The sequence below is a fragment of the Marmota monax genome, unplaced genomic scaffold, assembly GCF_021218885.2.
Source record: "Marmota monax isolate L192 unplaced genomic scaffold, Marmota_monax_Labrador192_F-V1.1 WCK01_AAM20220418_F8-fsc00044, whole genome shotgun sequence".
Taxonomy (NCBI): Eukaryota; Metazoa; Chordata; class Mammalia; order Rodentia; family Sciuridae; genus Marmota; species Marmota monax.
This window is the reverse complement of record NW_026695198.1, coordinates 11,367,398-11,395,208: the sequence shown is the minus strand read 5'-3', so window position 1 is coordinate 11,395,208 and position 27,811 is coordinate 11,367,398. Positions and strand designations below refer to the sequence as shown.

At 35.6% G+C, this 27,811-nt stretch overlaps 1 protein-coding gene across 2 annotated transcripts; it reads left to right on the top strand.

Annotated features, from left to right (window-relative positions):
* On the top strand, window positions 1–26,805 carry Bpnt2 (3'(2'), 5'-bisphosphate nucleotidase 2). 2 transcript variants are annotated; one of them, XM_046428546.2, is made up of 5 exons: window positions 1–663; window positions 9,110–9,272; window positions 10,601–10,696; window positions 19,269–19,430; window positions 21,016–26,805. In XM_046428546.2, the coding sequence occupies exons 1-5, from the start codon at window positions 277–279 to the stop codon at window positions 21,285–21,287; spliced, it is 1,080 nt and encodes a 359-aa protein (XP_046284502.1). In that variant the 5' UTR covers window positions 1–276; the 3' UTR covers window positions 21,288–26,805. The 2 variants fall into 2 exon arrangements, with proteins under 2 accessions (XP_046284502.1, XP_058429961.1); XM_058573978.1 differs by lacking the exon at window positions 19,269–19,430.
* Window positions 26,806–27,811: the final 1,006 nt, after the last annotated feature.

The window sequence follows — 27,811 nt, the reverse complement described above, 5'->3', positions numbered from 1 at the left end:
TACACACCCACGCTCCCCTTTCACCTATCGGCGGCTGGCGAACGTGGAAGTCCGACCTGTGGGCCGGTAGAGGTTCCGGGAAAGTGGGGCGCGTGGGGCGGACACCGTGATCTTCACGGCGCGGCTCAGCCTTTCAGGGAAGGGAGCGATGGGGCGCGCGGGCGCCGGGGAGCGGGCGCCGGTGTAGCCCGAGCGGCCCCTGCCCCGGAGCACGGCGGCGGCGGGAGCGGGGAGGCCTGTAAAGGCCGCCGCCCCAAGCGCCCGGCCTCCCGCGCCATGGCCCCCATGGGCATCCGCTTGTCCCCGCTGGGGGTGGCAGTGTTCTGCCTGCTGGGGCTCGGCGTGCTCTACCACCTCTATTCCGGCTTCCTGGCCGGCCGCTTCAGCCTCTTTGGCCTCGGTGGCGAGCTGGGCGGCGGCGCGGCGGGGCCCGCAGCCGTGGCCGATGCGGGCACGGTGGACTTGCGCGAGATGCTGGCAGTGTCCGTGCTGGCGGCAGTCCGCGGCGGCGACGAGGTGAGGCGCGTCCGTGAGAGCAACGTCCTCCATGAGAAGTCCAAGGGGAAGACACGCGAGGGAGCAGAGGACAAGATGACCAGCGGCGACGTGCTCTCCAACCGCAAGATGTTCTACTTGCTCAAGACTGCCTTCCCCAGCGTGCAGGTCCGTACCTGGAACGCTGGGCTCGGTGGGAGCCCATGGGCGGCAGGGCCACTCTGGCCAGGGAGCCTGGGATCCTGGAAACGTTTTGTAGCGTGTGGACTCCCGACAGTCCCAGGTCGTGGGAACCCCTGATTTCCATTTTGCAGATGCGAAAATTGAGAGGCAGAAGTTAAGGTGCACAAGGTCATGCAAACAGTTCTTGGAAGAGCTGGGTAAGGTTCCAGGTAGTTTAACTCAGAACCCATGCCCTCTGGTCCTTGCCTGGATTGTGTGGTGAAGTGTACCAGGGATCAGGAGACTTGGGTTCTGAGAAGGCTCTGATACAAAAAGGCTGAGAAGGTAAATAACACTGATGCTTCAGGCTCTTCTGTAACATAAAAGAATTGGACTAGAATCCCTCAAACCCCTACTCACACTTGATTTCATTATTGGAAGGGTCATGGCTGTAGATTACACGTTTTCTGGCCTGCAGGCGAGTAGCCAACTAAAATTCAAAAACTATAAAAGTCTGCTGCAGACCTGTTAGTTCCGCAGGGCATGAAGGGGCAGGGCATGGTCCTAAATGACGTGGCTTCCCCCCCCACCCCCCGCAGGATCTCTTAATGGCTAGTAGTTTAGAGGCCCTTCAAGGAAGTATTTGGAAATACGCTTCCAGGCAACTTCATTTTAGCTCTGTAGCTCTGTATCCTACCTGACACTTGATTAAAGATCTCTAATTATGCCAGAAAATTTAGAATTGAATAGCATTTACCTTGTCTTCAGGTAGGTTTCTGAAGGAGTTGACATTTTCTTCAGGAAATCCAGTCATTCTGGATTTGTTACTAATACTTTTGGAATTCATCAGTTCAGAGGAGCTGTTGAGTTGAATATACTGTAAAACTTTTTTGAATTTATTGTAGTTCCAGAAGAACTGAATGTAGTGTAGCAATATTTTTTAAATGTATGCCTCATTTAACAGTTGACTTTGATTACTAGGAAGAAAAAAATATTTCCAGTGAAGTTTGATTAGATAAAACAGTTGTAATTAAACCTAGGCTGTCTTGGAAGGTATCTAAACTTTTGCTGTTGTTCTTGAGATAGTTAAGAATATTGTCATTGTAGAGTTATGTATCTTATGTAACTCCTTCCACGGTGTCATATTTGTGCTTTGATTTTCTTTATCCTCTCTTTCTCCTATCTCTCTTCCTTTCTTTTTCTTTCATTTTTTCCCCACATGAAACATTGGATTTCATGTTATGAATTGCTGGATACCAGATATAAAAGAGACATTAGTAGAATTTTTTTTCAAATGTCTACTAAAACAAAATAATGCATTTTCCCACTTTTTCTTTTGCCCTATTCTGCTTTATCATCATATATAATACTTACTTTGTTTGGATTTAGATGTACGATGTGCTTGTGAAATATCTGTCTTCTCTAAAACATCTGTGCTTCTCTAAAACAGGATTTTCAGAGAAGTTGATATATGATAGTTATAACATTACTAACAATAACCACTTACTCAATGTATTCCAGGTGCCTAGATACTGACCACACAGGAGGACTTCATTTGGTTCTCACAGCAACTTTGAAAAATAAATTTTTTTATGCCCACTTTACAAGATGGGAAATTTGAGGCTTATGACACTCCATTCCACAGCCTACATGAACTGTCTTAATTCTTCATTGTAGCCAGACATCTAAGAGGCTACTTAAAACTTAGTGTGACTTCCTGAGGGGAAAAAAAAGTACAACTATAGAAGCTTTAAGGCGGTAATAGTAAAATATAAGCAAACACAGTTGAAAATTTTTTAAAAAGATAAGTTAAAAGTGTTTTAAATATTGAAAACATACATCTATATGTGTGTGTTTGGGTTTACTCATGTTATCACTGATTAACAAAAAATAGAATAGCTGCTAAAGGCAGTGAGTGGCATAAACACAAAAACTAAGCTTTTTGATTTGAAAATGTTAAAGTCTCTGCCTTAGAAAGTAACTTTTTGTCTTTTTGTGACTATTTGAATGTTTGCCTGTACATCTTTAGGGTTCATGTTGTGTGTCGACTGGAGGAATAGAGGAGGTTGTGTTCATTTATACAGCGTCAAAGTAGGGATTGTGTCATGTTGAGCCATCTCCTTTTACCCCTGTTTTCTTAGTCTAGAGGCCAAATGTTCTATCCATGTAAAAAATAAACTCAGCACTGGCATTTTTTTTTCCACTCTTGTCTCTCCCCTCCCCCATTATCCCAAAGCAGTCTTAAATACCAACCAGTTTTAAATGACTGGTTGGTATTAAAGTCTCACCTCAAATTTTTTTGGTAAAAAACTTAGATCACATTCCTTTTCAGTTTACTTCCTGATGGAAAATGACCATGGAAAAGACACAAGTACTCTTTTTTTTTTTTTTTTTAAATCCTGGTGGATTAGGGAGGCATAGTGGTACATGCCTGTAATTCCAGCACCTTGGAACATTGAAGTAGAAGGATAGAAAGTTCAAAGCCAACCTAAGCAACTTAGCAAGACCCTATTTTTGTTGTTGTTTTTTAAGAATTAAAAAGACTGTCAATATGGCTCAGTGTTAAGTGTCCTTGGGTTGAGACCTGAACTTGCCTATGTAAGGATCCCTCCTCAGTAAAAGAATATCAGGAGTTATTCTAGAGTGCTCAACTTGGCATGTTTATCTTTCAAGGGACATTTGGCAATGTCTGGAGATACTTTGGTTTTTCACAACCAGGGTGGAATACTACTGGCATTAGATGAGTAGAGGGTAAATATCCAAAGGTGCTCAAGACAGTCCTGCATAACAAAGAATTATCTTGCCCAATTTATCAGTTGATGCCCAAGTTGACAGATCATATTCCACAGACATGTGCTGTCTCAGCAAACTCAAGTTTGGCCCAGGATTGCTAAATTTCCTTTTGTCTTCAGTCTTTCTCAAGTTGACCTATAGGATGGGAGTTAAACGGGTCTCTTTCAACAGAAATACTCCCTGAAAAAGTCAGAAGTGCTCAGAGAACACTTGCTTTGCTATCATGTCTAGCCACTAGAACAGGTGATCTTATCTAGTCATATAGCTTTTGGGGGCCATAGTTTCCTCTTCTGTAATATCAAAATAACTAGTAATTGATACAGATATAGGTACTATAGGCAAAGAAAACTAGTTCAAATTATCAAGCCCAATAGGTTTTAGTGCTACAAATTCAGTTAATCTGATGAGTTTGATGCATGTTAGGTAGATCATATTCTAGACTCAAAGGAGTTTAGACCACATCTTTAGTATTATATTACTAAAAGAAGACCTCCTATTCTTATGGCTTACAATATGCTATCCTGTGGGCCTTGGGTATTTGGAGGTGAATGAGCCTGGTTATAAGAGCCTGGTTAAATAGTATAGAGTGTCCGAGAGATGAAAAGCCCAGAGTTAAGCCAATGGAAAAGTTTTGCTACCTAAAATTTATTTAGCCTTTAGAAAATAGCAAGCCCTTAATTAAATATTTTAGTGTCATAATTAATTTATCTGCAGAACAACATAGGAAGTTAAGTAGTGTTGCATCCTTCTGTACCTAAAGATATTGGGGTTTGGAGAAGCTAAATAATTTGCCAAAGATTGCCCAGCTAGAAAATAATCTTGGGTTTACTGAGGTTAATAAAATAGTCTGAGAATCAGTTCAGGTCTTTCAGAGTCATGAGCATAAGCAGTATTGGGGGTGGTGGTAACAAAAGTGTACTCTTAACTGCAATGTTTTGAATGAATGGAAAGACTCAGATTAGATACTTGGAGAATAGTTTGGAGGGAAGTGAAAGGAGGACAGAGAGGTTTATTTTAGTCTTTTTATGGTAAGAGATGATATGTTTTGAATTGGGTTGTGGTTGTAGAGAAGGTAAATATAAAATGATGTGAAAGAATTTTTAAGGGTATATTAAAAATGACTCCTGTAGTTTTCACAATTGATGTTCTGTTGATGGTAAAAAGAGGAGCATATTATGAGTGCCATTTCAGATTGGTCTTAGAGGTTTAATTAGAGGTGCCTTTGATGTGCCAAGGGAGATGCTAAGGAGGCAGTTGCCTTTATGAGTCTGAAGATTGTCTTGGGGTCCTACTCTAGTCGTTGTACTCAGGGAAGGCCACTTTGAGCTGGTATCATTTGAACTGAGAGTATAGCAAGTGCAAAGAACGGACCATAAGAAGACTAGTAAGTCTGGAGTGTTCTAAATAGAGTGAAAGGAGAGAGATACTGTGTAGTGGTTGCTATAGTCAGATCATGTAGGAGTTTGTAGATGGTGGTAAGGAATTTGGATTTTATCTCTGCATTATGAGAACCATTAGAAAATTTTTAACTGGGAGTGGCATGATCTGATTTGGGAAGATAGCAAATTGCTTGGTTGAGAAGGGAAGCTCTATAATGGTAGTGATTTTGGTTTTTTCATTGTATTTTAATGCTCAGAACACTTTAAAATATATTAGTCATTAAATAGTTGTTGAATGAATGAATGATGAATGAGTACACTCACTATAGGAGGCAAGAATAATTGAAGAGTATAACAGAAATCCAAGGAAAAGATCCTAGTGGCTTAAACTAGCATTTTCTTGGTAGACATGATGACGCATTCTTAGAATTGGGAGGCAATATTTTCAGGACTAACTGCTCAAATGTGGAATGTGAAAGAGGATTAAGGAAGACTTCCATATTTTGACCTTAGCAACTGTTTATAAGGTCATTTATAATGATGGGTAGTGGATTTATTAAATTGGAGGCATGTAGTGGTACTGCGTGTTGTTAGAAGCAGTTATGCAAAAACAGATTGGGTAATTATGCTCACGAACTTGTTTTCTCGCTACAGTTGTTAATCCCTAACTTAATTCTCAATGAGATTACTTCAAATAAAGTTTGTTAATATATTAACTCATATTCAGTTTAGTATATATGGAGAAGCTGACTTAAATTCTAGATAGAAATCTTCCTCATGAATCATAAAGCTCAATAGATGCTAGTCAGACTTGCCATTTTTGTAAACTACAGTGGTCAAGACCTGTGACCTGCTCTAACTAGGAGTTTGTTTGTTTATTATAAGTTTATTCCTTTTCTTGTGATGTTATTGCTGCATTCATTCACCTAGCCTAACATCATTATTAAGACCATGGGGTCTGAAGCAAAATGCTTTACCAGTGCTACACTGTCTTAATTATTCCATCATAAAGTAAGTCTTGATGGCTAGTAGGGAAAGTCACAATACTGTGCTATTCTTTTGTTTTTCCCTCTCTTTAGAACATGACTTTTCCTGGCTTTTTTTTCTCTGCCAGGTAAATTTCAGATATGGCTTGTCCGATTTTGAAGAAGTTAAAATCCTATAGGGATTTTGTTTGGAGTTGCATTAAATCCATAGTTTACTGATGGGAGATTGACATCTTTACTGTTTTTTAAAAGTCTTTCTATTCATCAAAATGGGATTCCTCTTTATATACATACTTTATTTCTGTTATTAGTTTAAATGGCTTTCTTTTTTTGATTAAATATTTATTTCTAATATAGCTAAGGGCAGTTTATGGTATATGTCTTACACCTAGCAACTTTCTATATTCTGTTATTATTCCTATAGTTTATCTTCAAGTTCTTTTGTATTTTCTCAGTGCTCAGTCATAACGAAATTCATTATGGTTTTGTTTCTTCCTTTCTCTTATCCCCTTTATCTTAACTGTTATTTGGGACCCTCTGAACATTGTTAATAGAGGTTATGGTGGAAGGCAGCTGACTTGGTTGTGGTCTGCAACATCTTGAACCATCTGGCTTCCATTACTTTCTGACCTCATGTCCGTCCGGTGCCTTTCTCCTTGACTGACTCTGCCCTAACCATGCTTGCCTACTTGCTGTCCCGGAAACATGCCAGACATACTGCAGTCTTAGGGTCTTTGTATTTGTTATTCCTTGATCTGGAATGCACTTTTCCTAGATGTTTGCCAGGCTCCTTTTAGGTCTTCATTTAAATACTGCCTTTCCAATAAGGACTTTCCTAGCTACCTTGTATTTTTTTTTCCAAACAACTTTATTGCGACATAACTTACATATCATATAATTTGCCAATACAGTGTACAATCCATTAATTTTTAGTAGATTTGCCAAGTTGTGCAACTATCCTTATTAATCAGTTTTAGAACATTTTTACCATCCTAATGGTATACCTTTGCTCTTTTACTATTAATTCTTATTATCCAGGCAACTACTAATTTATTTCTATGTCTGCAGATGTGCCTATTCTGGACATTTTATATTAATGGAATCATATAGTATATGATCTTTTGCCTTCTTTCACAAAGCAGAGGACGTTCATCTGTGCTCTAGCATGAATCAGTACCTCGTTCCCATTCATCCTCTTAATAGCTGAATACCTTTTTTTTCTGAATATATCACAGTGTTTATCTATTAATCAGTTGATAAATATGATGCAGCTTCCAATTTTTGACATTTTTTGTGGGGGGTACCAGGGATTGAACCCAGGGATGCTTAACAACTGAACCACATCCCTAGCCCCTAGCCCCTCGCCCCCATTTTTTTTAAATTTAGAGACAGAGCCTCACTAAGTTGCTGAGGCTGGCTTTGAACTCAAAATCCTCCTGTCTCAGCTTCCCAAGCCACTGGGATTATAGGCATGTATTACCACACCAATTTTTGATTGTTATGAGTAATCCTAGACCCCTTCTACTGTCTAATAACATACCTCTTTTCTTTGCTTTATTTTTTCCTCCTTTTCACTACCTAGCATACTACATGTTATAGTACATGTTTTGCTTATGTGTCTTGTATATTTCCATTAGAATCTGAGTTTTATTAGGACAGAGATTCTTGTCCCATCATCAATTACTGTTTTATCTCTAAGTACTAGAACTCTGTCTGGCATACAGATGGCAATCAATAAACTTTTGCTGGATTAATAAATATAGAAGTGAATGGATGAGTTGAATGTTAACTGTTCTGTACTAAGAAATACTTTATGATTTAAGTGGCTTGATGTTTCTGGAATATTGCTATTTTTAATCTCTTCTGTGATAGTTTGGAAACTTTCGAAGTCTTCCAGAAATCACTGAGAGTTGTGGGGCTTTTATCCCATTGGTGACTTTTTATTCATGTATTTTCTATGCTAAAATCACTCTGTCAGTGTAACAAGGGATCTAGGTTGACATCATGGCAATATAAACATGATGACCTACTCTTTAAAAGGACCCAGCTTTCTGTCCTGCTCAGGATGGTAGTTCCTAATTAAAATCCATATTTGGGGGACATTTTTCTTGTGTGTATATATGATTTGATAGAAGAAAACTTCTGATTGAGCTAGTAATTCAAATAAGGCTAACAGTTTTTATTAACTTAATTCCTAAAATATAATTATTAGATTTGCTTTATTGATACAATTTTAATTTCCAAAAGTAAATGCAGTTCTAAACCATTTTTAAATAGTTTGTAAATGAGATTGTATTTAAATATGCATTAATAAGCTTACCATTTAAAGCAGTGCTTCTATATATAGTACAGGACACAGACATAATCTGGCAGTGCCTGGAAACAATTTTTGTTTTCAGAACTGAGGGATGGTGCTGCTAATATCTAGTGGATTCTGCTGGTGTTTAGCCAGAGATGCTATTAAACATCTTAAAATTCAAAAAATAGCCCCACAAAAAAGAATTATCCAGTCCAAGCTGTTAGTGGTACCAACATTGAGAAATCTCAGCTTTATAGAATCTAAAATGTATTCTTTTCTTAATAGAATACTTATATATAGTATTGCATATGTACAATGATTTATGAAAAATAGCTCCAAAGATATATATGTGCTTATATATACATATGTATACATATATGCGCACTCACACACAGCCTCACTCTACACCCTTACATATCTATATGGTAAGTCACATTTACTTTATGTTTTAACTTTGTTCCCTAATATATAAAAAGTTGAAAATCTTGACTTTACCTCTTTATCCTGTGTTGTACATTATTGATGTATAGCTTAAAGAAGACTGATGATTTTTGTGTCCCTTTTGATTGCCTATTTCAGCTTATTTAGGTTTTGTAATATACTAGTTTATTATGTGTTTCATAATTTCCAGGTTTCCTTTTCTTATAGGTTAAAGATATGTTTTAGATTATCACTTTTCTAGGACTTTATCTCTTAGCATTCACCATTCTCTATTTTTAAGGCATATTCTTTTTAACCTCTCTCTTTGCCTCTAACTATAGTTGCTTGTGTTCATTGTTTCAGAATATTATCTGTTTTCATATTTTGAACTACTGGTTTTTATAAATCATTAAGCTGTAAGTAGCTATTTGTGTGATGTTTAGTTTCATGTTTGTGTACATTTGAGTTTTTTATTTTGATTAACCTACAAGCTAAATTTTAATATTAGATTCTTGTGTTTCTTTAAATAATAATATTTTTCTCATTTTTTTAATTGTCAAATATTTTTGGTGCAGATAAATACTGAGGAACATGTGGATGCAAATGATAAGGAGGTTATCTTATGGGATCATAAGATTCCTGAGGATATTCTTAAGGAAATAACTACCCCAAAAGAGGTACCTGCAGAAAGTGTTACTGTCTGGATTGACCCACTTGATGCTACACAAGAATACACAGGTGATTTTAAAATTGACCTCAAACTTTAGATTGTCATTTTATATTATAGAATCAGAATCAAGGCAGGTGATGTATAATATGGTGTTAGATATTTTGCAAATCCAATAACTAACAATTAGATTTTAAGATAAGAAAACTAGGTTAATGTAGCATTTATGATACATTTGTACTGAATTTTTAACCTTTTTATTTTTATTTACCCCAAATGCCATATTGTACCCACTAGCTGACATCTCACTCAGAATTAGTGACTCACTAATTCTGAACATTTTAAACAGTAGCAGCAAAATAATTTCTACTGAACACCTGTTATTGAAAAAAATTATTTAGCCAGAATATAATAGTTACTTAAGATATTTGGAATTTAGGTTTTATTGCATATAAATCTGACCTTGTAATTAAAAATAGTTAATCCTAGGTACCCAGAAAGCAAGTAAAAAGCAAAACTGAAATATGTGATCCTCCCTTCCACCCAGTTTTCCTTTTTCTTACCTCATCCTAGCTCAGGTTTCATTGCTGTGGATCTTTTCTCAGGGCTTCTTACCTAGATATACTAATTTCTTCTTTTACTCTCTCTTCTTGGTATATATGTCAAAGTTAGTTATTTATCTTTTTGTCTTGGTAAATGGTAAGCTACCTGAATGTAGGGGTTTCTACTTTTTTACCTTTGTGTTCTAGTGCCTATGCAATAAACTTGAACCATAAGAGGCACTTAATAGATAACTCTTTGAAGAACAGGAAGAAGATGATAGATAGATATAAATAAATAAAATAACTGAAACTATAAAACAGTACTTTGCATGAGTACGTAATAGAAATTTGGAATATTGAGGAGTTTGTTTACAGATTTTTCTAAACTGAACTGACCTGATAATATAATAATGATAACAAACAGTGAGCACATCTCTTGCACAGGGACTGTTTTTAAATGCCTAACTTGACTTTTAAATTAATCCTAAAATTAAGTTATTTAACTTTTAATTTATTTAAGTATATTTTAACTTTTTAAAAACTTAATTTATGCTGAAGATGGGTAATTATCATCTGTATTATGCAAATAAAAAAACTAAATTTAAGTAATTTTTCCCATGACATGCAGCTCATAAAATCATGGATTGGGAGATTAACCTAGGTAATCTGCTTTTAGAACTAGAACTCTTAACTGCTCTCTATAGTTGGCCTTCATCCCTGAACTCTTTTTGCATGAGGGGGTTATTATCTTTGAAAGACATTTCATGAACATAAATTTTTGATGAAATAAAGTGTAATCTTGTATCCTGAATTTATGCACAGTATTAAGACAATTGGTTGTGTGTTTTTTCTCACAGAGGATCTTCGAAAGTATGTCACTACTATGGTGTGTGTGGCTGTAAATGGCAAACCTGTGCTAGGAGTTATACATAAGCCATTTTCGGAATATACAGGTATGAAATATGCAAGAGCTTTCAAGAGCTAATGTAATCAGACTATGTATAGTAATGACTATACCATTCACATCTCATCTGTATCTCAGTAATTATTGAAATCTGCCCCCTATCCTAACATACCCCTTCATTAGATACCATGGGGGTTTTATGGTTAGCACTGATAATATTTAAAAACCATGGTTTTCTAAACTATCTTTAGTGGATGGACACTGTTGACTGTAAATGAGAGATTCTTAGTGGGTTGAGGGATCCCATTGGACATAGACTTCCCAACAGCTGTGGTGTCCTCTCTGTTTCTCTATTACTTTTGCTAGTGGTGAATCAGGACTTTTACATTGTAGATTCTGAGGTATACTGTATAGTTGCCTTACCCAAATCTGTTGACATTGGGAGCTTGATATTGTGGTGGTTTAAGGGCAGTGCACCTCAGCATCCAGAATGAAGGAGTGTCACTCTGAGGTTATTAGGAGTTAGGCCAATCCTTGAAGAGTTCTGGACATTTTCATAACTCCTTCAGACCTTTGTTTCCCCCTACTTCTTGATTCATGCTTTTAGCTTCATACAGATGGCAGGTTAGATCAGTGATGATTGTGTCAGGGTATGGCAGGCCTTGACAGGGAGCTTGGCAGTCAGCTAGGATTGACTTATCTATAGCCTTGCCATTGCCAGTGGATGCATAGATGATATTTTGGTATCACTGGAGACATTCCATTGTACTTATCCAGAGAGGCTAACTCTAGTCTTCTAGGTAACAATAATGGTATAGACTGTGATTACAGTTGGAAGGGAAACACTTGGCATAAGCAGAATTACTAACAGCCTGAGGGGATTTGTCATTCTTTTAATTGGTAGAGCCCATCAAATACATAGGGCAAAGAATATGGCTGTTTGGTTCCACCCTTCTTTAAGATGACAGGTTCTTAGTGATGATGATGTCCACTTTACCAGTACTGAAAACAGTCTTAATGATCAGGTATAGTGGACTACATAATGTCCTCTCCAAATTTATGTCTACCCCTGTACTTGTTTCCTAGGGTTGCTACAATTAAAAACCACCAACTCTTGTTAAAACAACAGTAATGTTATCTCTCACTGTTATCTCAAAGTGTTGGTAAAGCCATTCTCTTCCTGATACCTATAAGGGGCAGTCTTTCCTTGTTTTTCTTTTAGCTACTGGTAGCTTACCAGTAGTGCTTTTGATGTTCCTTAATGTGTAAACACATCATGCCAAATTCTGCCTCCATTATCACCTGGCATTCTCCCTTTGTGTCTGTTCTTTACCTTTTCTTGTAAGGATACCAGTCATATTGGATTAAGGGCCTACCCTATACCTCATTGATCTCATCTTAACTAATTTTTGTCAGTATTGACCCTCTTTCTAAAAGATTATTCATTGCTGGGGTTCTGGCTTCTTCCTATCTCTTTGGAGGACACAGTTCCACCTATAACAACCTAAAAAGTTAAGTATCAAGATGAGATACTTAGGGTAGGATCTTAAACTAATGAGTGTCATTTCCTCCTAAGAAACAAAAAGGACACAGACAATATCTCGGATGACAGTGTGAAGGTGGAGACAGATTTCAGGGAAGCTTTGAACAAGCCAAGGCTTACCAGCAGCCAACAAAAGCTTAGAAAGAGTCATGGATTGGTTTCTCCCTTTGAGCCTCCAGAACTAACAATGCCAGCATCCTGATTTCAGACTTTGGGCCTTCAGAACTATGAGATGATAGATTTATTTTGCTGCAAGTCATTTAATTTGGGGTAATTTGTTAAGACAGCCCTAGAAAACTAATTCACTAAGTGTCCCATAGAGTAGTCATTTATTCCAGCGATTTCCAGTATGTCTTACTGTGTCACCACTGCACAAAAGGACTGCCAAATAGGGAGAAATAGGCAAATTTTTCATTAAAGTTATTTATTTGCTTCGTCAAATAATTATGGATCCCAAATTCTAGCTGCTCTGAAACAGGCTAAACATACTTGCATTTCAAAATCTTGTCTGCTTTATGCCATCTGACCTTCATCTCTTTCACAATTCAGATAGTTCTTTAAATTGACAGTTTAAGATTAGTTTAAGATTATCTAATTGCTTTATGTTTTTTTTTATAGATGAAAAAATGGGCTTTACTTTCACGCCTTTACTGAGTTAGTTAAGATAAGTTAAACTGTTAATTTAGGCTGTTATCATGTACACAAAAATATAGGAGCTTGAACAAATAGTTTATTTCTGTTCTCTGACAGCTGGTACATAAACAGTCCAGGGCTGCCATGGCAGCTCCCAGATAGCAGGCACCAGGCCTATCCCTCTTGCTGCTTTGCTCCCCTAACACTTGTTGTGCTTCTCAGCATGATTGAGGATGACTCACTACTTCATTGATATGCCATCAGAAGAGAGGGTGAAAATGGAGGTTATTTCTAACTGAGAGTTTTACCTATAGGTTTCATGCTTACTTCCCACATCCCACTCACAATGTTCATGTCCCATTGATCAAAAGCATAGTTACAGCCATTTGCAAAAAAGGGCTAAGAATTATTGTCTTTATTTTCTGTGGCCAGCCACACTAATATCTAGGGATTCCATCCCTCAAGGATAATGGGGAAAGTGGATCTGAGTACAACATAGTAATACTCGACACTCAGTCTAGTATATAAGAGAGGGACACAATTACTTAAATTAGTACTCACACTTACAGATGAGAAAATAAGACTTTAAAATTCAGTGTATTCCTCAAGGTCATCCAGCTAAATTATTGGCAAAGTCTTGCAAATAATTCTGTTACAGTGCTTTCATAATAACAACCTCATAATTCTTAAAATTTATGTAGTGTTTACTGATTTGTAGGATATTTAATGTTATTTCATTTAAACTTTTTGATGTTTGTGTGATAAGGAATAATTTTGTTTTATTAACTTTTTTATTATAGATGAGAAAATGGGCTTTAGTATCTCCTGTCATGAAAACCATGTAGTTCGAAGTGTTCTTGTAATAGCTAACCATTTCTTATTAATATCTTGTAATTATATTATATTTCCAGGTCTAGAGATATAGCTCAGTGATAAAGTACTTTCCCAACATGCATAAGGCACTGGGTTTGAATTCCCAGTACCACAAAAATAAAAAAATTAATATTTAGTATTTTTAGTTTATAAAGTTCTTACAGCCTTCTTTTAACTGGAAGAAATATAAAATGGGAATTATAGTAACTTTTTAAATTAATAAAAGCAATAGGCATTTAAAGATTAAGTACAGAACTTGAGTCTTTGAAACCTCCTCATTGTTTTGGCACCTGTCCCTCAGTTGAATTAGGATTGCATTTAGCTACACAGAAGTAAATCTAATAACAGTTGTGCAACAAGTGAGGGTGTTTCTATTTATCACCAAATAGGAAGGCTGAAAAAAATAGGGGTGGTTCACTAATGTCAAGGACCTGACTCTTCTCTTCACTTTTTTTGTTTGAAGGTGGCTTTTTATTTGCATGCACAGAAAGATGGGTCTCCCATTTACTGTGATAGTGTTTCTAAGCAAGAAAAAAGGGCAAAAGAGGAAAAAAATATCCCAAATATACTATGTATTTGAAGGCTTGTTCATTAACTCTGTGTTTCATAACATTGACTGAATGTCACATTGTACCATTAATTATAAATAGAACCTGCTACTCCAAAGAGAATTTTGAACCTTAATAAAGTAAACGAAGAGGAAATTTATAAGCAAATAGAGTCACATTCTTGGGCCTTGGTTTCCAGATCTACTTATACCAGGGGAATAGTTCAGAGTATTCCTGTAAGAAATAATACCCCTTATTAGGATCTTGCAATTATTTAGTATTTTTAGGACTGGGATTTTCATATTAGGGTTAATAAAATGTCCATTTTCAGAAATCTTTATTCTATAATAGTATGTATCCCCTTACAGTCTTACCCAGTTTAAAATAAAGAAGGCAGAAGTTTATCATAGTTAAAAGTTGATTCAAAAAGTGTCTCTGTAAGTTAGTAATGTAATGGGGCTGACTTACTCAGTGTGCTAGAACATGAAAGTGCTTGCCAGTTAGCAAACACTCTGAAAGAATCATAACACCCATAAGTATGTGTGTGTTGACCTTCCATTCCTGGATGGAACATTGCTTTGCCTAGGCCCTCCTTTTGGAATGTTATTTTCAGACCCAGAGTATTGGCAATACTTTACAACTTACACCAATTGTAAAATACTGTATGTTTACATAAATTCAGCTCTGTGTTATGTTATAAGTAGAGCTGATCAAAAATCTTATCAGACTTAATTATTAATTCCTTGAGTTTGGAATTCTTAGAAGAGAAATACTTGAATACTTAAATGAAGGTGTAAGTGTATTAGTGTAGTGGAAATTGTAGTTATGAAAAATAAGTTATCATAAGTTTGTGTAGAAAAGTATGAACAACTTTTTATTTCCTACCAGGTCTTTTAGCATAACCAAACAAATAAAATTAACATTCTGTAGCTTCAATTTTGCCTCCTTATCAGTAATTTACATTTACCTACTATCTTTTTGAAATGTGTCCATATAAGTACTACAGATGAATGCATTGAGTTTATGTAATTTGAAGTACATTTTTTCAAAATATTGATTTATTAATTCTTGTATAAAATTATTCTGATAGTATCTGCTGAGATGTGCTGTTTTATTTTCTTATACAATACTGACCTCTAGAGATACCTCATTGTAAGTTCACTTAGTAAAACTTTTCAAATATTTATAAAAAAGAATTCAGAGGATTTTTGAATTTTTTTCCCTTCCACAGTTTTTGCTTTTATTATGAATAATTTCAAATGTAAAATTAAAGTAAGTACTCATATACATCATCTAGATTCACCAGTTATAACACATGTATTTGCTGGGTTTGGGGTTTTTTTTTGGGGGGGGGGGTTGACTTGTGTTCTTTGAAGACAGTTACAAGAATTATAACATTTTACCCCTATATATTTCAGTTTGCATCTCTAAAAATTAAGGACATTTTTCTACTTTGTTATAATAAAATTAACAATTATTCTTTCATGATCTCCAGTATTCACATTTCACTAGTTGTTCCCTAAAGTGGATTTTATAGCTGCTTACTTCAAACCAAGATCTAGTCAAGTGACAAACACTACCTTTACTTATTGGGTTATTTAGTCCTCTTAATCTAGAGCAACCTTCAGGTCCTGTTACTGCAAAGACATTGACTTGTTGAGGAGACCAAATCATTTCTCCTATAGAATATCCTTTTAGATGTATCTCATTGTTCCTAAGGGTACATTGAACTTCTTTATTTTTACATTATCTTTTTCATATAAAGTGCACATTAGACCTGAAGCCTTCATTGGATTGGTTATACATTTTTGTCAAGAATATTGTGTTTTTGCTTCATGTACTTCTGTATTATATTATATGACATGTAGTGTACCTTTGTCTCAATATTAATGATGCTCAGATGGTTAAAGTGGTCATAACTAGAGCTCTTAATAATTTGAAGATCTATTAAGGGTGTTACCAAAGAGATTTTCTAATTCTGTTATTTTTTCTACACGTATTATTGAGAACTTTTTCCATTTCCTGAAATGTATTTTCTTCTAAAAAGGCAGGAAAAATGTTTAACTTTTCTCCTTTATTTATAGTTTTAAACTAAAGAATTTGGGTAGAAACCATCTTCATTTGGAGAAATATATTTTAGGGAAGAAAACACTTTCTGTTTTTTGAAAATAGCCTTTTTATCTCATGAATTTTCGTATAGTCAATATGATTCAAACAGCTTCAGTTATTATTTTTAAGCTGAGTGTGTTTTGTTTCTCACTTTGATTATTAGGGTACCATTTTTATATCCCTTTTTCTTCATATACTATTATATGATCTTTTTCTGTAGATATTATCTATAAATTTTTAGCTATAAGCAAAAATTAAACAGGCTTATTTGAGCATCTTGACTGCCACCCTATTTTAGTCATAGTCATTCATTTCTTTTCTTTTCTTTTTTTGTCTAGGTTTTACTGTTACCCAGGTCTCTCCTGCCTCTGATTCTTAAATAGCTGGGATTATAGGCTTGTGCCACCAATCCCCACTATCCCATCTTTCTTCCAGTTACTTTTAAACTCTGGGAAACTGTCAGCAATCAATTATGAGATGACATTTATGGACCTTTACTCTTTCGTCTTATAACCATCTTTGGTGTCCTCAGCCATAGCTAACATTTATCCAGTGACAGCCAAGAGTGCTTCTGCTAAGAATTTCTCAGTCATGCCTTGGTTGGCTGAATCTTGTACTCTTATAGATTACTTCAAAAGAGCTAGCTCAAGGGTATAATATTACTAAATATGTTTTAAGAACTTTCTCTATAGCCTGATACCTGAAAGACTCTACTATTTTTACAGTCTTTGGTTTGCCCTGTATACACTACCTACATAGTGTCTTAGGGCTGTCGTAGGAAATTACTACAAACGGGGTGGTCTGAAATGACAGAAACTTAATCTGTCCAAGTTCAGGAGGCCAGAAGTTTAATAACAAGAAATCAGCAGAATCATTCTCTTTTGGTAGAGTAGAGGGGAAATTCCTTGCTTTCCTCGTCCACCTTCAAGTGACTCCAGACTTCCTTGGCATGTCATATTAGATGGTTGTATAATTTTCCTCTACTTCATGGAAATTTTCAAGCCATCTGAAATATTTTAATCTGCATTTTCTATATTTTTCAGTGGACATTGCAGTTTCTTTCTCATTTATATTTGGGACAGGTACCTTGGTACTGATGGAAGAAAGGTGACAGGACAGGAATTTGGGTGATTTTTAGTACAGGAGCTTTCTTTTCTGATAACATGAAGAAGACTTCATAGGCACTCTTGAAATTGCTTTCAGACTTATTTTTTTCTTGCTTGATCTTGTTTCAGGAAGACCTTTCTTCAACCCCTTCCCTCCTTAGCTTTAGCTGCCATCTTCCAAATCCCAAAAGATACCTTATGTCATCATTTTCTCCTTCCTCCCAGGGCATTCTCAGGACTACATGCCTAGTCCTGTGTCTTCTCCAAGCCTTTTCTTAGTGCTTTATTGTTTCAGGCCTGCTTTCATTAATTCCCATTTCAAATGGGAACTTTTCTTTCTGAGAAGGACTTCTGGCACATATTAACCTGAGTTCTACCACCACTGAAAATTCTCCAGCCTCTTAACACCTCTGTGAAGCTCCTATGCATCCCCACATTCCAGGGCTTATTCTGTTGATCATTGGTCTTTATTTCCCAGCTTTCTCATACATGCATGTTTGTAGTTTTCCTCTGTTTCCTTAACTTTGTACTTGTAGATTATGGGTGTATTTGCTGTCCTTGTGGCTGTGTATGTTTCTTTGAAGGAGGTGTGAGAAGAGTCCAGGAGACTGCTTATCATCATTGTGAAACTCAGAAATGTAGATTCCGCTAGTTATGTTTTTTATTCTTATTTTTTCTGTAGCTAGGAATAAGCTGGTAATGCACCTATTTACATTACTAGCCATAATGGACTATATTTTGTCCCATAGGGAGTGAATGCTAAAACAGCAATCTACTTGGATAATTATCAGTAAGTTTGTTATCATGCATAGTTTGATACTGAAAAAAAAAAACTTCCAAACCAATAAAAACATCTCAAGCAATCAAACATCTCAAGCAATCTCTGGGGCCCCCTTTCCCTTTTAAAATTTTGTTCTTTTTTGAAATCTAAATCTTTTTTTTTTTTTTTTTTTCGTACTAGGGATTGAACCCATTGGTGCTCAACCACTGGGCCACATCTTCACCCCTTATTTCTTAAGACAGGGTCTATCTAAGTTACTTGTGGCCTAGCTAAGTTACTGAGCTGGCTTTGAACTTATGGTCCTCCTGCCTCAGCCTCCTGAGCCATTGGGATTACAGGCATGCACTACCAAAGCCTTTTTCTTTTTATATACCCTGATAAAATAGACATAAACTTGACTCAGTTACCTCTTCAACCATTTTTGTTTATAAAGCTACTTAGGAGAATGAATCAATATACACATAAATTAATCCATGAATATATCAGAAGTAGAGATGTTTTAGGAGAAAACTGAATTTTAAAATTTGAATTATCCAAGGAAGTTGTATTTTTGTCAGGGTGGGCTTCCCAAAAATCAGACTTAAGATGGAGATTAACATGCAGAATATTTAATAGGGAATGTGTTAGGATCAAATTTATAAAGGGAGGGAAAGAAAGCAGGATGCATGCAGAGGGACGTTGAGTTGCAGTGCAGTTCCAGTAGAGGATCAGCCAGTATCCCACAGGACCACATGGGTTCTTAGGCCAGATATTTAATAGCCATTATCTGTGACTGCAGGATTACATGTCCCCCCCACCTTTTTTTTTTTAACTTTGTCTTAGTACATGGCTATTTTGTCATAAAAGACACATAAACCTATTACTTTTGTACTTAGAAAAAGAAGGCATTCTGTTGGGGGCTGGAGGGACTACAAGTAATTTTATAGAATAGGATGTTTTTTAGTTACCTGGTACTTTGAATTCCAAAGGATATATCTTTTGGTTTTAAAGTTTCAGTACTATTAATGGGTATTGTATTTGCTTTTCAGCTTGGGCAATGGTAGATGGTGGCTCAAATGTGAAAGCCCGCTCTTCTTACAGTGAAAAGACCCCTAAGATCATCGTGTCTCGCTCCCATTCAGGGATGGTAAAACAGGTTGCTCTTCAGACATTTGGAAACCAGACTGCAATCATCCCAGCTGGTGGTGCTGGTATGTTCCCCCTCCTGTGATTCCCAAGAGTGCTCCTAGATTGGGCAATTCTATGTCCTATACTGGGAAAGAAAATGAGAAGAAACAGTATACTTTCAGGGTAGGCTCAGTTTCCTACTTGGTAATCTCTAGGGTAGACTTTAGTGACGTTCGTCTTGTCTAGAAGAGATAGTCCCATAATAGCTTCTCTTCCTCAAATACTACATGAGCATCTTCCCACCAGTGATGTGCCATCAGTGGTTGCTTTTTGTATGATCTGACTTCAAAATAATTATTCTGTTGATTAATCAGGAAAGGAGAAAATATCAAGGTCTTCAGATGCTTCATCCTAAGTATTGTTAGAAACATCAATCCCAGAGTCAATTTTTTGGTTTAATATTTATTTTTTTAGGTGTAGATGGACACAACACAATGCCTTTTTATTTTTATGTGGTGCTGAGTATCGAACCCAGGTCCCGCCCGTGCTAGGCGAGCGCTTTACCGCTGAGCCACAATCCCTGCCCCCTGAGTCAATTTTAACAGCCCTAAACTTTTCAACTTGCTTGTTTGGGATGAGAGATAGAGTCTAGCGCCATCCAGCTTGCAGTGTATTCCATACTGTTATGTGAGTATAGAGCAGAGGTCAGCCTACGTTTTCTGAAAAGGGCCACATAGTAACATTTCAAAACTTAGGAGCTACGTGTGTATGTCTGTCTTATACTATCCTTTGACTTTTTTTAAAGCCAACTTTAAAAATATTTTTTGAAAATTATTTTGAGATGTGTACAAAACCAGACCACAATCTGGATTTGGCTCAAGGGACTATTTGATGACTTTCGTTATGAGTACTACTTAACATATCAGAAATATTTTAATTCGGGTAAATAGCAAATTGTTGTCAGAAAATATTTGTGTTGGAATACCTTTTCAGCAAATTAATAAAGAGAGAAATGATTCTTTTTAACTCTTAAGCCTAATGGTTTTAATTTGTCAAATGCATGTAACTGATTTCTTTAATATTTACGTTCAGCCTCTCTTTTAGGCTGATTAGGAAATGTAATGTCCAAAATATACCTAGTAAGAATGAGATAAACTAGATTCTAGATGTGGTTTTTTCTGCATTTGTTTTATTTATTTTTTCTTCTTTAAATTTGGCCTCATTAAACAAAGGATTTAGGGTAGAAATGTTACTTTTTGTTCCCTGAAATCAGGTCTACCTTGGTGTTTAACTGAAATGTATAAGTGTTTAGCTATAGTATAATATGTCATTCCATAGAAAATGGAATACTGAATGTGTCATTCCATAGAAAACAAGCATAAAGATTTAAAATTTAAAAGTATAGGCATGTTTTTGGTTATACATGAGACTAGCTTAGTAAGTTATTTTGTAGTATTTTGTTCCTCTGTGGAGTTTAATGTTTGTACTCTTACTTGGGAAAAAATTTTTTATTTGGAAATAATTTTAGACTTGAGCAGTTGAAAACACAGTATAGTCATGTTCTGTATACCCTGTTCTATTCTTTTCAACAGTGCACTTAATCAAAAATATACACTACTTTCTTAAAATCTTTTAAACAATAACTTAAATTCTGTGTTTATCTTTTAGGTTACAAAGTTTTAGCACTCTTGGATGTGCCTGATAAGACTCAAGAAAAAGCTGATCTATATATCCATGTGACATACATCAAAAAGTGGGATATATGTGCTGGCAATGCCATCTTAAAAGCCCTTGGAGGGCATATGACCACTCTGAGTGGTGAAGAAATCAGTTACACTGGGTCAGATGGAATTGAAGGGGGACTCCTTGCTAGTATCAAAATGAACCACCAGGCTCTGGTTAGAAAACTCCCAGATCTTGAAAAGACAGGACATAAGTAAGCGTCACTGATTACAGAGTGCAACTGCTCTTCCAGAGCTGACATGGTTATGCCTGAAATGCTGGAAGCTTCAAAGGACTGGTGGAGACTATGCATGGTTAAGGCCATCTTGAACCTTTTTAAGTATTTATGAAGCATCAAGGACTTATTTTCCCTGTAATAGGATGCAGAATCAGGGAAAATGGGTTGCTTCGTGTCTCAAGTATTGTCTTTATTTTTGAGACTATTTTCGTACAGTTGTCATACACAAGGCGCATATATATATTTGTGAATTAAAATCTATAGCTGAGTCTACATTGTTATAAGTCAACCATTTTCACACAACATCATGAATCTTCACTATTTGTTAATACTTTCACACAGAATTGGGTTGAAGGAAGGATTGATTTTTGTGTAAGTGTTTAATATAACTTTACAATTATTATCTTATTGAAAAATATAATAACTGGGAATTTTTACTCCTGATTTGGATGGAAAGCACAAAAGCTACACATTCATTAATACGCAACAAATACAAATGCTCTGTTCATCTGTTACTGAATATTTCTATGATGAAAATAGAAAAAGCTTAAAATGATTTTTTTCTTTGAAATTTTAATAACAGGTTCACCAGCTAGTAGAAAATATAGATATATGATGGTTTGCATTCTAATTGTAATTTTCTGTGTGTGTGGTTTGTTTTGTTTTTTATAAAGAAAAGTGTGTATGTGTACACCCATGGGTTCAACATTTCTACCATCTTGCTGTTGATTTTCATTTTCCCTATGAAAGATGCATGATTCCATCCTTTTCCTCCCGACTGGTATTTAGTCTTTAACTTGTAAGGTTTGGCTTGGGGTTTTAGGGTTAGCATTATTATTTTGATACATTATCTCATTAGGGATAAAATAATGCTGTAAGACACTAAGAATATAAATGATTCTGTTATAATGGAAAGTTATTTGGTATTACATGGATTAAATTAGTTTTTGTTATTTTCAGGAACTTTGTTTTAGTGAGTTTTAAAAATTTTGCCAGGTTTATATAAAGGGATTCATTGTCAGGAATGAGTACAGTTGATTTTGCCATGGTTGCTTTTTCTATTAATAAATTACTACCTAACCTAACCAAATTCTCATACTAGTAACTTTTGAGATACTCTATATTCCCTTCAAATTGCAGTAATGAAAGTTAAAGTTACCTTTTGATGAAATTTTTCTTCTATTCAGGCAGCAGAATATGGTTGGGGAAAAAAGTTGTGACATTTATTTTGTTGCCAAAATACAGCCTTTATGAGCAATCTTTCATTGGGATGTGTGGTTTCTCTCAGCGTGATATCCAGACAATTTATGTAAAGAATCACAATTATTTCATGTGGCTTCAATGCCTTTATATTCCATAGCAATGATAAGGAGAGGGATTTTTCATGCTTGCTTTTCTTCTTCTTCTTCTTCTTCTTTCTTCTTTTTTCTTTCTTCTTCTTCTTCATTTAATCTTAGTCCTATCTTGGAGGTAAATTGAACCACAGAATGTACATTCTAAACTGGTAGAATGTTCATACTTTAGGTTTGCATAGTACACTGTACAGAGCCCTTTGATTCCTTTTAAGTGAACTGAATCTAGTGTGTGATGTTTCCATTCAGTATCTATTAGTCACAAATCCATTAAGTAGGCTTTTTGTTCAATGAAAATTCAAAGTTGTAGTGGTCGGAACACTTGAATTTAAATAGGACTTCAGAATTTGCAAAGGAATATCAGAAACCTCATCTGTTTACTTCATGTAAGATAAGGAAATTCTTTGTTCTCCAGAGAGATGGCAAAGGCATATGCCATTACCAGAATCCTGTGGTATAAGCATTTCTTTAATATGTCAGGGAAATGACTGGCAAATAGGAAATTGAATTTAATTGGTGGTTTTTAAAAATATTATGTGGAAACTTCATAACTTAATGAAAACTAGTTCACATTAGCAAGCATGATTGCTTTAGTTTTATTTTTAATTCCATTAATCTACATAGCTAGGATGTGAAGGATGTGTGTTGTGTGCAAAATTAAGGTATTGGCTGAGAGTTAAATACATTATTTTTATAATTTGTTGGATATAGTCTAGTTACTAAGGATTTTTAAGTACTTTTATAGAAAATTCATTTTTTAAATTTTATTTCTAAGAGCCAATATACATTACAAGCAACAGTATTTATATTTATTTATATGAGGCATTATTATGCCCAGACATACTAATAAATTACTTTCATGAGTGAGGCATACAATATCATTTCTAAAACATAGCAAAACAAGTAGTTTCCTTTTAGTGACTCCTACCTTCCCAACTCTGGGTCTTCTCTTTCCTTCATCTTTGCCCTTACATTGAGGATAGTTTTCCCTTAAGGCTGAGTGTTATACATCATGTCAGTAGAAGTGGTGATGTTAGTATTCATTGGCTGGCCCTCTCCTCTGCCCCTCTTCATCTCTACCTTATTACCTGTTTGCCTTGCCCATTAATGTTCTCATGTCTGCTTCTCTTCCTTAGCCAGGATACATACTCCCATGCTCATTTTCCAAATTTTCTTTTATGTACCCCTTTCTCTCCAGATTGGCTGCTAAAATCTTTGGTAAAACTGAGGCTCTGGTCAAGTTCCCAGTGAGGGAGATAATCCTGGCCTAGGTAACCATTACTTTTCAAACTGCACAAAAAGTGTAATTGAAAATCACTTTCAAAGCTACAAACTTTCATGCTGTCAAATCTAATCGAATACAAAAGTCTTTACAAAACATTTCTTCCAACCCATCTCTCAGGAATGTCAACAAAAAATATGAGAAAATGGGATAGATAAAAGCCTTCTTAAGGAAACCTGCTTTTTCTGTTGGTTACCATACTTGTATTCCCCATTTCAGTTGAGTTTACAAGGGCCTACAAGATGGTCATGTTTGTCTTTAGTATATAATTTTCTGTTCCCCCAATTTTAGTGTTTGTTTCTAATTTTAAATCAGTTATATGCAAGTGAATTATTTATGGTGTCTAATGAAGTAACAGCAACATTTTGGTTTTCTGTGTTTTAAGTAACAGTTGTGCAAATTGTTTCTGTTTGCTGGGTGCTCCCTTTGGGTATTTTGCAAATTGTGTCAGAGGAGGTGGAACAGGAACAATAGCTGAAAATAGGGTAGGATGGAAAATGAGGGGAAGGGCAGCTGAAGGAGATGCAGAGCAAAAATCTGCCCTGAATGCTACAGTCAGCAGCTCTGCTCAAGTCTCTTATGTTAATTTCAAAAACAGGGTTTCACTCAGACTGTGAAGGTTACAACTATATCTGATAGTCCAAGTGTAAGTAAAGAAAAGTGGGGTACACTACAGAAAATAATCAGCTTTTCCTCTCTTGAGTAACACCTTTGAAGATGGACTCCCTGAGACAATGTGATAGGTCAAAACAGGAACTGTTTTGGATTCTTCTAGATGCAACTGCCTATTGTGATTATGTATTGATTGTTCCTAGATAGAAATGTGACTTAATTTTAGATCTTGGTTGAATTTAAACTGTATTTATATACTTTACAGAAGTGTGTCTTATATAACTGTTGTGTAAAATAAACCTCATCTGTGATTTCAGTTCTGTTCTAAAAAAGTTGTGCCTTAATAATAGGGCATTGTATGTTAATAAGGGAAAACAAAATCTTTTTTTTAGTAGATGGGAAAAATAGGAATTTTTTGCCATTAAAATTTAAGTTCTTTTAATGTTTTTAATATTAGAGTTGGGGGAAATTCATTGAAATTAAATAAAATTGATATAAAATTATTTTTACATAATCTAGCATTTACAACTAAATACATTTTATAAGAACTGGCATCTTGATGTATATAGGTCTGAAATGATATTTCATCTTTTGATTTTTAATTTAATAAAGACCAGGGTAGATCACATTTTTACAGATTTACTTTTAAATAAACCATTTCCATGTGCTAATACATCTGTTCTCCTAGTTCTCTAGAGTCATTTTGGTTAAGAAATAGTTATATATTCATGGTAGCTTCTCCATCATTCATTAATATCAATTAATATTTTATGTTTTATAGCATAATAAATACTTCCTAAGGGGGACAGGTTTCTAATTCTGATCAGCCATTATTGAGAGAGCAAGAAGAATCAAACTCTATACTTAAGAAGTAGATTTTGGTTTTATGAGATGCTGGTTATGTAAATTGTGTATTTTTATCTCATCAAAGCCCGGCAGGTATATGCTTTTGAATTTACCATTGGCAAAGCATTTCTTTATTTTGGAAGTTGAGTAGTGAATTCGTTTTGTTGAAAAATATTTTCCTTTCAGTTAAACAGACCAAACTTGTAGATGTTAAGGATCATGAATATACTAACACAATGTTATATATTTTGTTTGTGAGAGTTCCCTAAAGTATTATAATTAATGTAATTTGTGTATATTGCAAAAGGAGAAACTAGTGTTTGATTAATATGTTCCATTAAAATTCTTTTTGCAGAGCAATATACATAATGAATTTTTATTCAGAATTTTTTTTAAATAGGAAAGCATAAGTCATCATGAGATAAGTTAACCCATGAAAAGATTTTATCTTCCCAAATTATCTTTGTCACCAAGTAGTGTTAAGGAGGGAACATTTATGGACTTAATTTTTGTATATCCTTACTGTCCTTTCCTGGCGTAGCCAAAGCCCATTCTTTTATTCTCATGAAAGAATCCCTGTTCTTCAGGGGTTCCGCTTCTTCAGGATGAATAACAGTGCTGTCTGGGCTTGCTTCTTTCTTTTGACATTAACTTGAGCAACTACAGGTACATACCCAGGGTTTGGATTTACACTGAAGTTATGACTTTTTCCTGTATCCCCACCTTTCCAAACTGATTTCTTGTCATCCTCACTTCTGTTACTCTGTTTCTTAAAAATGGCTCAACAATGATGAAAAAAATTAAAATGAAAATACTTTACCTTTGTAAACTCCTTCCTCTTTCACACATTTAAAGCCATGGCAAAGCTATACCTTTTCCCGTTGTGTAGACATGCTGGGCCAACAATTTTCTTAGCGTTCTCGACTGCCTCACACCACCAAATTTAAGTGGGTTTCAGCTTCAACCTTTACAGGAAATAAAACTGTCCTCCCTCCATGGCTTTACCGCAGTTTTTTTTGTACCTCGCCTATAGCAACTTAACAGTAAACTTAGGGATTGCGTTGTGGTTTTACTTCCAACTCCCAGATAGCCCAGTAGCTTGCACAATTAATAGGTGCTTAGTGTGTTTTGAACCAAATTAACTAAAGGGTTACCGCTAGCATTAGCATGCTTCATGCCTCAGTTGTATAAGCTGGTTAATGGTTTGTTTTCTTTACAAATACTATGATTATCACTACAAATTATTTTTTAAAGTTTTGCATTTTCTCCAGATACTATCCCATGGTCAATTAACTGTAGAAAACTTGATTGCTTCCAATGACATAATTATCCCAAACTCTGTCCCTGGATATACTTTACCAAATGAAATTTGAATTCTCTGAATAAATTGGTCATGTCTGAAAGAATTGGTGTGCTGCATCTGCTTGCTTACTTATTTTTTTTTTTTTTTTACTTTTTTGTATGAAAACGTAATAATGTTCCATTTTAACCGCTTTCAGGTGTGCAATTGAGTGGCATTAAGTACATTCACGATATTGTGGGATCCTTTACCACTACCCTGGTTACTGGTCATCTTTTTGGAAAGTACGTTTTTGATTCCATGGACTGTTACAGATCACCTCCATGATTTTCTTTTGGTGATTCTGTTGCTGTTCTTTACATATGTCCTGATGTAGGGGAGAAATGATTTTCTGTTCCTTAAAGCCAACATAAGTTAACAGCATCATTTGCTGCTCTGCTCTTAACAAAATAAAAGAATATAGTCTCTTGCATTGGAGCAGTTTTGTCATGGATTATGTAAAAGCATGTGGCACCTACAAGAGTCCAGGTCAAGAAAGACAAGACAGTAAAAGGAACATAGAAGAGCACAGTGGATAATAAATAATTTGAGAAGAGTGTGAAGTGTGCAAATAGGTAAGGAGTCAGGTTATGTGCATCAGGATGGCCAACAATAGTACAATTTTTTTACATTCCTATTTTAACTCTACTTGAATGCCATGAAGTGGGAGGTAAATAATCCCATTTTAGAGATTTTACATAGGTGAACAACTGACTTCCCAAATTGCCAAGTGACAAACCCTACCTGCCTTGAGTCACTCTGGTTGATAAATTCTTCCTGGAAACTGCCTTTCCCCTTCTATTTCAGTGAGTTCATTTTCTTCTGTTTTGTCACCTTCCCCTCCCTTTGAAGCTACTTCTTTGTTTTATTTTGTTTTGCTGTACTCCGCTATCTATCCAGTCAGTGTTTGTATTTTCAAGAATTCCATTCTGAACACACTCTTCAGCGTGATTTCCCAGGGCAATTTTCAACTATCACATATGTGTCAATGACCCTAAGTTTATATCTCCCAGCTTTAAATTTCTCCTATACCTTAAACCCATATTTTAAAATATGTATCTTAGGGTGACTAT